This window comes from Brachycentrus maculatus, unplaced genomic scaffold (genome assembly GCF_059751285.1).
Source record: "Brachycentrus maculatus isolate JH-2025_06_01 unplaced genomic scaffold, ASM5975128v1 h1tg000294l, whole genome shotgun sequence".
In the NCBI taxonomy this organism is placed as follows: domain Eukaryota; kingdom Metazoa; phylum Arthropoda; class Insecta; order Trichoptera; family Brachycentridae; genus Brachycentrus; species Brachycentrus maculatus.
The window spans coordinates 839,128-854,759 of NW_028281045.1; the positions used below are offsets into that span (position 1 = coordinate 839,128).

At 36.8% G+C, this 15,632-nt stretch overlaps 2 protein-coding genes across 2 annotated transcripts; one reads left to right on the forward strand and one right to left on the reverse strand.

The window, feature by feature from the left end:
* Nucleotides 1-773: 773 nt before the first annotated feature.
* On the reverse strand, nucleotides 774-9,498 carry IKKepsilon (I-kappaB kinase epsilon). Its single transcript, XM_088267388.1, has 8 exons — nucleotides 8,377-9,498; nucleotides 7,514-7,649; nucleotides 6,959-7,119; nucleotides 5,097-5,321; nucleotides 4,166-4,407; nucleotides 3,292-3,474; nucleotides 1,907-2,054; nucleotides 774-1,162 (listed from the first exon to the last, which is right to left on the reverse strand). Exons 1-8 carry the CDS (start codon nucleotides 9,349-9,351, stop codon nucleotides 914-916), a joined length of 2,319 nt encoding a protein of 772 aa, XP_088123514.1. The 5' UTR covers nucleotides 9,352-9,498; the 3' UTR covers nucleotides 774-913.
* Nucleotides 9,499-10,707: 1,209 nt separating this feature from the next.
* Nucleotides 10,708-13,446, forward strand: LOC148304998 (mitochondrial inner membrane m-AAA protease component paraplegin-like). The gene has a single exon (XM_088267387.1). The coding sequence runs from the start codon at nucleotides 10,928-10,930 to the stop codon at nucleotides 13,337-13,339; it is 2,412 nt and encodes an 803-aa protein (XP_088123513.1). The 5' UTR covers nucleotides 10,708-10,927; the 3' UTR covers nucleotides 13,340-13,446.
* The last annotated feature ends 2,186 nt before the right edge of the window (nucleotides 13,447-15,632 follow it).

Below are 15,632 nucleotides of genomic sequence, written 5' to 3' on the forward strand. Positions count from 1 at the left end.
TACTGAACTTTTTACTGTGCAACACATCTTTTTAGGTAAAACCTGAATGTTTTTTCTCCATTTGAAAAATATTTAGTAAATTAAAAAAAAATAATTAAACAATACATTTTCTTAAAAATGCAAAAACATCACTTTCTGCCCTGTAGCGGGTAAATATTAAGATAAAAATATGCCTCTTTTGCTGGGATATAGTACATTTTCTGGGCATTCCGAAAACATGCACAACTGAAAATTGACGATTTTTGATTTATGACGTTCTTGAAAGGAGTGAGCGATATGTTTAGATGTTTCACAATCTAACATTACCATGGATGGTAAGGATTGACTGAAAAGATGTCTGTTAACACATTTAAAGCCAGGGAGAAATTATTGCAAAAATATATGCCCTGTGGCAAAAATATGTAATATTGATTGATTTGCCATTAACTTTGTGGAATAACACAATGATTTAAATATAAAAATAAGATAATTAAAAAGTTACTTTGTTTTTAAATCACTAAAAACATTTTATTATAACTTAATTATAATGTCTACCGGTTTCGAAGCTAACCGCTTCTTTATCAAGACTGATTACTACTGATAGTCTTGATAAAGAAGCAGTTAGCTTCGAAACCAGTAGACATTATAATTAAGTTATAATAAAATATTTATAGTGATTTTCAAAGTAACATTTTAATTATAAAATGGAAAATCACAAAGTTAGTGCTTCAAATATAAATTATATACAAAATAAGACACTTGTATAAGACTTTTTTATCAGTATAAACACGACTAGTTTCGAGAACTAATCAATAGGTAAAAATATAAACTTTTTATTTCCATCTGTTGATAAGAGCATCTGTAGTTCTCGAAACAAGTCATCTTTACATTGATCAACTGAAAAAAGTGCACCAGATTTCTTGTTTGTCTTAGCCTAACTGTTTAGCTTTTCACATTTCCAAATCTTCTGGAACTTGTAGAGGCACTTGATCAGTTCGGTGTTTTGAGATATGACAGCAGCAAGTTCATCCTGCATGGTAAACATACTCTTGAGTCCAATGTTGACAGCTTGGCTCTCTTCCATCAACTTGGGCGTCTGAGATTCTACGGTCTTCTCACTTTTAGACAAAGTACTTTTCTCAGACTCATTATTGGCCAGGGTGTCTTTTTTCATATTCATCACCTGTTAAATTAGTAAAGAAATGTAACAAAAATGGCTTATTTAACATTATAAGTTGACTGTATTAACCTGTCCGGGGGTATGGCCGTACATGTACAGCCGATACAAAACATGATTTATGAAATGATTTATATCAAAACATGTTTAAAACATGATTTACGGCAAAATTATTGATGCTTCGATTATTCATGTTTACTGTTGTAAATAAAAAAAAAATATTCAAGAAAATAAGTTGCATATAGCATAGACTATGGTATAAAATTATAAAAAGTAATACAGATACAGTTTTGTTCGCAGAAACTCACTCCCGGACAGGTTAACTACTAAATGCTTATTTTCTTTCCACAACAATAGAACTAAAAATATCACTTTTTGATATCTCAAAATAGGTGAAGAAGAATATAGAAGTCTGGGTATTTAAAGGGTTTATTGTCATTATTGTATCTGCCATATGTCGTTAAGTGATTCACATGAATGTTGCACATGTGTAAAGTGATCACTTAATAAGACTATGGCAGGTCATAAACCCTGTAAATACCCAGACTTCCATATTCTTCTTCACCTGTGTTGAGATGCCAAAACGTAAAAATAACACTTAAGTGGAGAAAACCCAGATTTGCAAACAAGTACTTCACAATGTTGTGGCTAAAAATATCGGGTTATTTTACTTTTTATTTCAATAGTTTACATAATTTAAAAGTTATCCAGTTCAAAAAAACAAAACAAAAGCAATAAAGATTAACACACCTGTTTAACAGTCTCATCGAGGCGTTGCTTCAATCCATTCACACCCTCCTTCATCTTTTCTCCGAGGGCACGTAATTTTAAATCAGCAGCTGTCAAATCCTTATCCAGTATTTGGGATTGCAAGTATACAGTCTGTGCTACTTTATACCTAAACAAAATAATAAAATTAATAAGTTCGAAAAATGAGAATTTCGAAGCTAACCACTTCTTTATTAAGACTGATCAGTCAGTGACTATTAATCAGTCTTGATAAAGAAGCGGTTAGCTTCGGAACCGGTAGACAAAGTTACGTTTTCATTATGATTTTTATGTGTTAACAATAAAATACAAAATAGTAGACTCAACAAATCAGTGTTTGATTTAACATTTAACCGGTTTGCTGCCACGAGCACTCGCCAGGCCGGCCATACAAAATAAGCGTGTAAACGCGCTCTCCTTTGAGCTTGTCTCGAGCCAGTATCAAATTCGATTGGAATATTTTTTTAATTAGTATATATAGATACATCTATTAGGAAGATCAAGAAATAGTAAAAGATTACAATTTACCGATATTATAAATGTTACAGTCATCTTCTTAAAAGCTTTCACTGATGGTCTCTGATACAGGGTTACTGACTACAAATGTTGCACGAAAATATCAAATGACATTATGTTCTCATGCAACATTAATGTTTATTTTAATCCTTTTTTTAATCTAAGTTAACATAAATGAATATATAAATGAACATATTTTATAAACACAGTTATATTTAATAGATTTATATTATCCACTGACACTTCGTGATGGAATTGCATTTTTAATTTATTATTAGATTAAAACCAATATTTTTAGCTTTTCCACTTTTTTATATATAATCAATATAATAATATAATATATAATAATCAATATGTAATATATAATAATAATATAATATATAATAATTAATATATTATAATATTATAATATATAATAATAATATAATATATAATAATTAATATATAATAATCAATATATTTTATATTTAATCAATAATCAATAAAAAAGTGGAAAAGCTAAAAATATTGGTTTTAATCTAATAATAAACAGTTATATTTATAAGTAGATGTGTTTTCTGTATCAAGTTGTGACAACCCTGAATATTTAAACTGTGTTTTTCTGAGTAAACGGCAGCTTCAATGCCACACGGTGTATACATTTGGTAAGTTTTCATAATATATTCTTTATATCCATCCGTATACAAATTATATATTTTTTTTTGGTTTTATTTTTGTTGAAAAAATCACGGCCTGCTGGGTACGGCCATATTAATACCATTGGGCATTGAAAGGGTTAATACATAAATTTAAATGGAGTTATAGAAATTAAACGCCAAATCTAAAAATAGGTTAGGTTAGGCTATACGCACCAGTCCTCGAGAGCCTCGGCCGTTGCGGCTGCGTGCGGGGCGCAGTCTTGGTCCAGCAGCGAGCGCGCCGCACGCCCCGCCTCCGACACTTTCACCCTCTCTAGAGCGTGGAACTGCTCATCGTTGTAGGTTAGGGAGCGGGCAGCACGATCCCGTACCAAATGCTGCCACGAGTCACGCAGTCTGTAGTTGGAAAACATACATGTTATTCCCGTTTCTAAATATTTCTGTGATCTATGTTTTTATATTAATCAGAGAACACCAAGACTACTTTTTAAAAAAAACTTTTTTTAAAAACAAGTGTAAAAATTTAACTATAAGCTAAATTATCACTTTATCATATTTTGTTTGTAGTTATTGATTTCAAAGATTTTCATTTGAGAACATGATATAAAATACAGCATAAAAATTGTTTTACTTCAAATGTCTGGTATATTGTGAAAAATGTCCCTTAACCCTTAACACACCTTAATCCTTTAGTTATTATTTTTTGACAAAATTAATATTATTTATTATATCGGCACTGGATTATTCACCCTACGGATGTGAAGTCGATTTAAAGGTGTCTCAACTTGATATGAAACATGTATCGTTCTTCCCTTCTTCATGAAAGAAGAATGTAACGTTCACCACTCTGCAAAAAAAATTTTTTAAGGGTGTCTCAACTTAATATAAAATATTCTTCCTTTTTTATGAAAGAATATTTTATATTAAGTTGGGGCACCCTTTAGTATTTTTTTTTACCTAGCACCGATTATTAATTGATTTACAAAACAGATCAAAAATGGGAACAGGCCATGTTGTTGTAAAAAGACATCGCTTTTATGTGTACAGAGGGTAATGGTGCCCAAAATGTATGTATAAATAGTCTCACTTGTCCACGAGAGTCTTGGCTCGGTGCGCCAGTCTCTGCTTGTGCGGGCACTTGATGTCGGCGGTGGCGTGGCTCCACTCGCCCTGCAGCATGTCGCCTGCCACGTAGCGCGAGTGTAGCTGTCCCACGGCGGCCGTCCAGCCCGCGGACATCTCCTCGCTGAGCGCCTGCGACTCCTGGCACCACTTACTCGGGACTGACAGCGATACAGTCACGTCGTCTTGTGATGTGTTATTGGTTAACTGAAATAGATAAAAATCGAAGTTTTAATGTTATAGCTGTATATTCTTGTACATTTTACGTAATTTAGATACTCTTCTACTCCCTGGCTCCATCTCGACTTATCGTCGCTGTAGACTGTAGGGGTCAGGTCTCCAGGTCCTTCTGTAATGGGCAACGTCACCTAATGGGCCTTCGGATCATGTTTACTTTCTGTAGCATCCGTGAATTCTTTGATCTTCCTCTAGATGTCTTTTGAGGAAAATCCATGGCAATAGCCTGGTTCATAATATTATCAGGTTCTCGCCGTCCTATGTGCCCATACTATCTCAATTGTCTAATTTGACACCTTTCTATTGATGTCTGTTACACCAAGCTTCCACAAATGCGTAAACTCTTTATTTTATCTCTAAGGGACATTCCAGCTGACCATCATACTAAATTTACATAATCATATGTAACAAACGAGGGACTTGTAGATACACAATTAAGTGTTCAATTTGCACAAGCTATTATGATTATAGTCCTTGCCCTAGCTACCGACGAATGGACATTTGTATGTAAATTAAACCCAGTCGTAATCACATAAAATAAATGTTAAAAATCTACAAAGCTGTTATAATATTATTTAAAAAATGCGGATCCACCAAGAAATGTCGGTACAAAACTCAAATTTGAGAATGGGAATATTTTGCAATTTATGATAACTTACGGCATTGGAGATCTGGTCAGCTGTGAGAGTCGCCGCGTCAAGAACCTTGGCGGTGTCGGCCTGGAGCGTGGCGAGCGCGCTGAGGGAGGCGGCGCGTGCCGACAGCGCGGCCAGCGCGCGCCTCAGCATCGCAGCCCAGCGCACCACGCACTCGCTCGTGAGTCGCGAACCCATGGACAGCATTTCCACACGGCGCTTTATAACGTGCCCCACACTACAAGCCACCTAGAGACAGAGATATTTACATATTCTCAATATTATTAATATTTAAAGCATTTACTTTGTGGTTAGTCATTTTAACTTTTTTTTTACAAAAATGTTAATAATATTAGTATATAACCACTCACCGAGATTTTTATGTCTACCGGTTTCGAGACGTACCCTATTGCATGTTTAATCTCGGCTCGTAGCGCATGTCTGTGTTGAAAACTTTAGTGCATGTTGGTCTTCGGGTCGACCAAAATTCGCATGTGTTAGACATTTTGTGTAGTTTTGAGTGTGTAAATGGTGCTATGGTGGTGAAGGGTGGTATTGTTTGCATGCTCTGTTAGTGATTGTCCTGACGAAGAGATGGGTACGTCTCGAAACCGGTAGACATAAAAATCTCGGTGAGTGGTTATACACTAATATTATTAACATTTTTGTAAAAAAATAATGAAGAGATATTTACTTTTTAAATTGTAATATACTAAGGTGGTGGAAGATGACCAGTGATAACTCGCTAGAACTATGACTTTGGTTGATTGTAAATAAGTACTACTAGGTAGCTCTAAGTGAGTGAGAAGTTTCTAGGAGAAGGAAATCTAGAATGCCATTTGCCAGACAATACGGGTATGCACACATTTGCGGCTATGCTATTGTCACCAATATGTCACCAATATACCCACATTCCTTACATTTTTAATAACATGAGGAAGACTGAGAAAAACATGGCACGATCATATATGCCAAATACTTGAAAGTGGTCAGGTTAAGTCGTAATAATCAATCGGCGGGTATGTAAGAGGAGATGCATGAACGTGGAAGAGGCGAAGAATGTTTGCCAAGACAGAGTGGTGTGGCGTTCTATTCTCTCTGCCTACCCCTGCGGAGAAGCGGCGTGATGGTTAGTTAGTTAGTTAGTTTTAGAAATCAACCATCAAAATAATTGTAACAGATTTTTCCACTACAATATTTAATTAATATTACTCTGAAGAGCAGTACTGCTCATCTTGCCTTTATGTAATTAATGGCCAAGTTAAAGCTGTGTTGATCCAATTTTGTGCCTTATAGACCAGAGGTGTCAAACTCAAAACGCACCAAGGGCTGCATAAGGTATTTTGGGTATGCCTGCGGGCCACACCAAAAAACTCAAAAATCTAATTTTCATTTTTATATAACTTTTAAGTAAATCATTTTTTTTTTAATACAGTCAAAAATTTATTATCAGGTACAGTAGATCCAACTTAATGATTTTGTAAAAGAATATGAGTTCCAGTACAAAAAAAAATTATTTCAATGAAGAATTAAAATAAATTAAAAATATAACCGCAGGTATCTGCGGGCCGCAAAATAAAAACTCGCAGGCCGCGAGTTTGACATGCTTGTTATAGAAAGAGTCAGACAGATAACTAAACTGTTTTTAATTACTTGAAGAAAGAACAGAAAGGTTGTATAATAGGTTTTTTTTTAACAACCTTATAATATTGTACATGTCTTATTAAACTTAATTGCGATAATGTCACTACACCATTGTAGCTGTTTTTTTGTTGTATCAATGGGTGGTATCGTGCCAATATTAGATGGTTTGGGCATGTGAATTAAATAAGTGAAGAAAACAAATCACAAAGTAAAACAAATTTAAAATAATTATGTTAACAAACCTTGGCCTGGCTGGCATCATTTTCCACGGACACTAAACTGGGGAAAACAGGGAACTTTGGAATTTCATTTTCAGATGACAGTACCACGGAACAGCAAGTGTTATTATTCCTGCTAAAGAGCATCAGCGGATCTTGATCAGTTGTCAGAGGGTAATTTTTACCTGAAGAAAATAACAAATTTTAATTTAACCGTATTTGCTCAAAAATAAAAAAGAATACTTATGTCATATACATTTTTTGACGGCATAGTACTTTTGAGAATAGAGATGTACCTAATGGGTAGCTGTCACTTTTTCGGTTTCGAATTTTTTCTAGTGCGTAGGGTAGAAAAACCGACTAATCGGTGTTTGGTCGTTTACGGTTGGCAGCAAAAAGTCGACTAGTCGGCTTTTGGTAGTTATTAAAATAAAAATCATAATAAACAAACGATTGGTACAGAAATAATAAATGTATTTTTTAATTGCTAGTATTTTTTGCTATTAGTACAAATTTGTTTGGTTAAGGTAAGTCTTTCAAAAATTGATTTGAAAATTAAGTGTTAAAGCAAAAACTTACCTGGTGTTGTTTCGTCAATAACAGTTTGCAGTAATTGATCTTTATATAAAATGATTTGATTGTTGGGTAATATTTCAGTCTGTTCACATATCTGATATTGTAAGTTCTTCAAACATTCTTCGTGTTTTAAGAAAACCTAAAATAATATCTTAAATTAATAAATATATTCCTCGAAATCTTTTTTTATTTAAATAAATACATTTTTGAAAATATCAAAATGGAAGTGGGCATGGTATGTGTGCAGAAGTGAGGATATTTCTGTAGTGGCAACCAAGAATTAGATGCAAAAACGTAGGGTTTCAACCAGCACAATGCAAAAGAATTCGCCTTCCTAGTAAAGTGGCATAGAATTGAATCCAATCAGAGATTTCTTTCACTCTGATATTTATTCAATATTACCTTGGACTGGTTATGGAAGCATTGGACTGATCACCTTGCATTTATGAGATTAATGATAGAATATTGATTTAATGCAGGTTCCTATACACAACTGAGTCCAAACGATGGTCAGAAGCAGAAGAATATTCAAGATATTACGTCAAAAAAATAAATACAGAAAATTTATGTTATTTTAGAGACATATTGTGCAAAAATGTGCAATTTAACACATTGTTTGCGGGAAACGCTTAAAAGTGCTTTTACATACTGTTGGTAGAGAATGTGAGACACCTATAGCGTTCCATTAGGTTCCTTTTGGTAGAGCGCAATAGACGCCAAAAAATATTGTACAGATTGGAATTGACTTTGCGGTTACTTATGATTAGTATATTGAGGGTCTGGCGGCAGACTGTCCTAGAAAATTAGGGTCAGGGTTGATGAAAAAACCGCCCGACAACAATGTGTTGAATAAATATTGAACTTACTTTTATACAGCTCGCTTTGTTTACAAAAAATATATTGATCGCTACAGAGTTGAGTCTATCTTGAACTTCAGAAAAAAAGCGATCGAAACTCCAAATCTTTTCAGGATCCACTTCGAGTAGTCCGGCCAGGAGTGGCGTTATGATCTTTTTCAATCCGGCAGTTAGCTGACAGTGAGTTGGTAGCTCCCTGCTCCACTCTATGTGTCCATTCTCCGTGGTCTGCGTTCCCGAGATCACTCCGGAAGCTTTCCTCGTAGTGATGTAGAACATAGTCTCTTTGTTCTTTCGTCCACCAAAAGGACGGAAAGGAAGATTACCGGTGGCCACATGGTACAATGTCACGCCTATGGACCACAGATCCACCGTGGCTCCGAAAGTTTTACCGACGGGTCTTCTCAGGACCGCTCTTTCGTACATGTCAGGATGCAAGTACTCCTCCGTCCCATACAGGGACATGAATTGTTGGTCTTCTTCTAACTCGCGAGCGGCTCCGAAATCGGTTAGTTTGTAAATCGTTGTTCCATCGTCGTTAATAAATTTCATGATGTTACCGGGTTTCAAGTCTCGGTGAACGATGTTGTTGTCTCTTAAATGCTTCATTCCGGCCGATAAATGTTCCACAACGAGAAGGAACTCGGTTTCCTGGAGACCGTACGTATTTTCCGGGTCGTCTAAGATATTGAACAAACTTCCCCCTGTGCAAAGTTCCATGACTATCACTTTCCCTCGACTTTCTTGTTCTTCCTCGATAGCTAGCAATTTCACGATGTTCTCATGTTTGACTTTCTTCAACACTTCGAATTCCCTGATCTGTACTTCGTGTGGACGCATATGACTGAGCTGATTGAATGTTTTTACTGCGACAGGTTCGCCATTGTTTTTATTGACACCTTGAAATACAGCTCCTGTCGCCCCTTTACCCAACACACTCGTTGTACACCAAACATAATTAGCAGAACCCCTCAGGAACGACATATTGAGAGCCAAAGATTTTATACTATTGAGAACGTACTATTTTCATAAAAATATTATGCCACAGACTACTCATACATATTAAACGCTCTTATACATATAAGCGCTAATTGTACATATAATAAAATCAGTGACAGCGATCAAAGTGACAGCTGAAAGCATGGAAACGAAGTAGAAATCCCCGAACGTCAAAAATATATGGCTGTAGAATTTATTTCAACGACCTAATTATCCAGAGCCTCGGATGATAAAATAATAAATAATTCCTGGTAAAAGTTTTCTTAACAAGTACATAATACTAATTACAGTAATCTTGAACATAAAGTAGGAACCTAACTAAGGTCATGATGAATGGTGTTGCATAAGTCTTACCCAGAATTCAGATATTTGTCTTCTTCGTGGGTTACAATCTGTGTGATGAATGGTTTGCTTCTTTTATGGTTGGTCTCCACCCAACTATCCTTCGCTAGTCTCTTCAAATCAGTGGATCCGCTACTGCGTCCATATTGGTTAAAAAGGGTCGTCCCCTGTACTTAATTTGTGTCTTTGCACATGCCTTCCACAATCTTAAGATGCAAGCTTGAGTCTCATATTATAGCTTATCCATTTGGATTGCTGCTGTGTTACTTTATTTAGTAAGCTTCTGGGCAACCCTCCCCTGCTTAATACCTCGTTGTTCCCTACATGTTCTGACCAATAAACCCCCAACGTGCACCTGTAGCATCGTATCTCTATCGCCTACAATCACCCCCGATATGCTCCAGACTAATTTTAATTAAGGTTTTTCTTGTTTTAAAACATATATTATTAGATTAAGAAGTATAATTATGAAGTCTTATTTCAGTTTGTGTAATGTTAGATTTAAGCAATGAAAATATTGTATAGCGCCATCTGTGGGCGTCGGATGTAAGCAAGCAGAGGTGCGCAAGAGAGCGGCGCAGAGCGAATATGAAGATCTACGACAGTGGTCGGTCGATTAGAAAAACACGTATATTGTTATTAAATAAACTCAATTGAAAAGTTAATCTTTGTTCTCTTTACATCCTTCCCTATTCCCGACAACATGTAAACATATCTACATTGTTTGACATTGTTTTTGGACATTGTGTTACAAGTTATGAAAAAAAAGTTATTTTAATAAAAAGAGAACTGCATGGAAATCCGATGAAAATATTTAGGAATTTAAAACACCAATCCACTTTAACTTTACTGAAATATCGCCAGGTATAGTAATTTTAAGCATTAGTCAAATTATTTATAAAACAGTGGCAACAAATGTTTATCCGCATACAGCAATTGATCGGATAATATTTATGAACCCAGTTTCATCCCATTGACAAAATCATAGTGTGCATAGATATTGTAAATAAAATGACAGTCAAGTTTGACGTTTCTATTATTGAATGTTTATAAAAATACTATCGGATTTATTTTTTTCTGTGATAAAATAAGGCTCACGTCGAAATTATCGTACTAGTTGGATCAAAAGCACATCAAAACTGTAGCAATGAATAGTATCTAGAATAATATTGAAATTGCATAATACTTAACCAAAAATCGTCACCCTTTGAAGTTTAAAATGTTCTCTTTAAAGAATTTGAAATTTGCTTTCCTAAAAATGGATAAAAGAACCCTGTATTCTGTTATCACAAAAAATATTCGACGACTGGATGAAGTAAGACGTTTTGAACCCGTAATTGAGCAAAATATCAACATACAGAGAACACCATGCAAACAAACAGCATATTTGACAAAGAAAATGGTTAGCGGTTTCAATAACGAATTTAAAGCTGTTTGCGCTTTACTTCATAGATCTTTTGACGCGAATCAACAGAATACTTTTATGATCAATCACAAGTTTCATACGTCCGCCGCCGTACATCACCAACCACCACCATTTGGTCCACCGAAAGACTCTAAAAAGAAGGATAATAAATCGCAAGATCCCAACAAAGATAAAAAGGACGATGACGATGCAAACAAGGTGCCATCGATACTAACAAAGGCCATATTCTGGATGCTGACAGCCTACTTATTTATAACTATGTTGTCCCTTCTCTTCCCCGGAAATAACCAACCAGAATTGCTGCGGTACGTTTCCTGGAACGAATTTCTATACCAAATGCTAGCCAAGGGTGAAGTGGAGGAAATCATAGTCCGACCGGACCTGGACATGGTCACCATCATCCTTCAGGAAGGAGCCATCATCAAGGGAAAGAAAATAGACCAACGAGTATATCACATGAACATCGTGGACTTGCACAGCTTCGAAGATAAGCTGAGAGAAGCGGAGAGCAGCTTAGGTATTAAAGAAGGAGTTCCCGTCATCTACGAGCGAGGCAACGAAGCCGCTGGGAAGATTCTCATAACTCTATTACTGCTAGGCTTACTATTATCCTTCGTATCCCGCAGCAAGGGCATCAAAACACCCATCAGTTTCGATTCCTTCACTCAGATGGGCAGAGCCAAGTTCACCCTCGTGGATCCTCTCTCCGGGCCCGGCAAGGGCGTCAAGTTTGCCGACGTAGCCGGCCTCAAGGAGGCCAAAGTAGAAGTCATGGAGTTTGTAGATTACTTGAAACGTCCCGAATATTACAAAAGCTTAGGGGCTAAAGTCCCCAAGGGGGCGCTGCTCCTCGGCCCGCCGGGCTGCGGAAAGACTATGCTCGCTAAAGCGGTGGCCACCGAAGCCAACGTTCCTTTCCTGTCCATGAACGGTTCCGAGTTTATCGAGATGATCGGAGGGCTCGGTGCGGCTAGGGTCAGGGACCTGTTCAAAGAGGCCGGTAAACGTTCTCCTTGTATTATTTACATAGACGAGATCGACGCCATCGGCAAGAAAAGGTCGGGGCTCGCTCCCGGAGGACAGGGGGGGACCAGCGGGGAAAGCGAGCAGACTCTCAACCAGCTGCTGGTGGAAATGGACGGCATGGCTACCAGAGAAGGGGTCATCATGCTAGCTTCTACCAACAGAGCCGACGTCCTGGATAAAGCCCTTCTCAGACCCGGCAGGTTCGATAGGCATATCTTGATCGACGTCCCTACCTTGGAAGAGCGGCAAGAAATCTTCGAAAGGCATTTAAAAGGCATCGTATTGGAGCACCCTCCATCCCATTACTCCAGAAGGTTGTCCTATTTAACCCCGGGATTCAGCGGAGCGGATATAGCTAATGTCTGCAACGAGTCAGCCCTGCACGCGGCCAGGTTGAAGCAGTCCACTGTGACCGGAGCGGATTTGGAATATGCGGTAGAGAGATTGGTAGGTGGCACTGAAAAGCGTAACCATGCGATGTCGCAGACCGAAAGAAAAATTGTAGCTTACCACGAGTCGGGACACGCTCTCGTGGGATGGCTTCTAGAACACACGGACGCTTTACTTAAGGTTACGATTGTCCCTCGTACTAGTCTCGCGTTAGGTTTTGCGCAGTACACTCCCACAGATCAGAAACTTTACTCCAAAGAAGAACTGTTTGATCGGATGTGTATGGCTCTCGGAGGACGAGTAGCCGAATCTGTAACATTCAATAGTATTACTACCGGAGCTCAAAATGATTTAGAGAAAGTTACGAAAATGGCATATGCCCAAGTGAGGCAATTCGGAATGTCAGAGAATGTCGGGTTAGTATCGTTCCCCGATGAAAACAGGGAATCGGGAAAGTCCCCATATAGTAAAACTCTAAAAAATCTCATAGACCTGGAGACCCGAAACATTGTGGCGCAAGCGTACTTTAGAACTGAAAAGATTCTCAAAGAAAATAAGGATAAATTAGAAATGATGGCGCAACAGTTGTTAGCTAAGGAAACATTAAACTATCAAGATGTAGTAGACCTCATAGGGCCTCCTCCTCACGGCAAGAAGCGACTCATTGAACCGGTGCAGTTTGAAATGTCATTGAATGAAGCAGCCAAGCCGGGAGAAAGGGCACAGAGAGATACTAAACCCAAATCTGAAGAAAACAAACCTAACGGAGACGAAGAAGATAAAAGTTGAATTGTTAAACTTCCCACTTTAGGAAAATTAGTTATTGGCTTTCATTGTGTTAGATTTTTTTTAAATGTTTGTTACTGTTAGTTTGATAAAATATTTTAATTTAAAAACATCTTTTTATGACCCTCTATTACTTCAAATCACAATGAGGTTCACCCACCATCCTTTTAAGATATATTTTATTTTCATACGAGTACCTATAAAGTTGACCTGCAAAAAAAACCCACCTGAGTCATGTGACACCATGCCTGATCTTGAGCCATATTGCATGATTTGAATACAAAAATAAAACACTCGTATAAGATTTATTTTATATTACTTATGTTAACATGGCTAGTTTCGAGAACTAAAGATTTTCTCAACAGATAAAAATACAAACAGTATAATAGATAACAAAGTTTGTATTTTCACGTGTTGATAAGAACACCTGCAGTTCTCGAAACTAGTCGTGTTTACATTAATAAACCCAAAAAGTAGTGTCATACGAGTGTTTTATTTTTATATTTAAATCATGTTATTCTATAAAGTTCAAATTAATAAATAATGTATATATATGACTTTACAAATACATTTATTCAAATTATGACTTATAGCGTTTCAGCATCATGTTGAATTTTATATCATGTTGAAATTCTTTGGTCTATGATTTTTTTTCGAATAAAGTGTTTTTGTTATTATTTTTAAATACTAATCATGTAAGAGAATATTTAAAAAATAAAACAATTATGATTGAGTAGTTAGTCTGATTTGCATTTATTCATACAAAAATATAATTTATAAATAAAGAATAACAATCACACATTAGCAAATACACAATTCATATTAATATATCTTAAATTTAAAAGGTACTTAATGCATCAACAATTTAAAGTGCCCTGAGTTAGAAGCAGTGCTTCTTAGCAGAAAATATGTCAATCAATAATAATAGAGAGATTTATGTAAACAAATAATAGAGGCTACTTTTATCGTTCATCTTCGAATTAGATATCTTCATTATAAGGTGGGGACTGATAGGAGTCATTTTTCGCTGTAACGTAACACGTTGCGAACATTTGTATAGTCAGTACAGCGTTCCGAGTGCTCCATCCGAAGTCGGATGCTTGCAGCGAACAACGTTACGTTACGACGAAATGTTCCGGTCAGTCCCCACCTATAATGTGAGAAGTGACATGTATAAAGGTGCATTTACATGCTGCGTACATTTGTCAACAAGTAGCGCTCTGCTTTTGCCACTAGTGGATACATTTACATGCTTTGGATATGCCTTCTGACAAAAACAAGACAAGCATAGATAAATAGGGCATGAGATGATGCAGTATATGAAATAATAAATTCATTTCCCCCTAGTGCCAGTAAGTCGCTTTTCACTCTATGATGACTGTATTTTTAACCAGGATAAATAAGGTAATAAAGATCTTCTTCATCTTGGTGTAGGCCTTGTGGCCTGTTTTGAAGAGGGATTAGCTTCCTGCGATGTAGATTCCCAGCTATCGACCCATCTCTTTGGTGGACTGCCCGGAAGTCATCTATCATGGGGTTGGCTGTAAAGTGTGATGTGGGGAAGTCTGGATGGTTCCATTCTCCTTACATGCCCATACCATTGTCTTCTTCATTGCCTTCCCCACCTAACGACATCTTCGATCTCACATATTTCCCTGATCCTGGCGTTTCTTATTCTATCTCGAAGACTCTTGCCTGATATGCTTCTTAGTCTTAACTTCTAACACTCTGAGCGCGTTTTTTGTGCCAACGGTGTCTGCTGTACTTTCGATTCCATACGTCATGATGGGTCGGACACAAGTTTTGTAAATCTTGATTTTGCTGCCGACCTTCATCTCAGGATTTTTCCATATAGCATTTTTCAGGCATCCTGAGATGGCTGCAGCCTTGTTTATTTGCCCCTTTGATTTTGTAATTAAGATGATATATGTATAATAACAGCATTGTTCGGGTGTCAAATTTTCGAGTACTAGCTCAAGGATTAAGATAAAATCCGCAAAACTCTTTTCTGTAGCCTAAAGCAGACAATGTGAATATTTAAAAAAAAATTGTATGAGGGTGAGTAATTAGATCTTTAAGATTAAAAAAGGGAAATTTTGACATTGCTTACTTTGCGACTAATGCTGAACTACAGGGTGGCACAAAATTAATCACCCTATTGGAAGATGTTATAATTTTTGCAAATGGCGTCGTCCTCAGTCATATTTGACATTTGTGAACTAGACAGCTAGCTGCAGTTTACAGATTGATAAAACGGGCACAAATATGTATCAGCACAGGTGTTAGCCACATGACG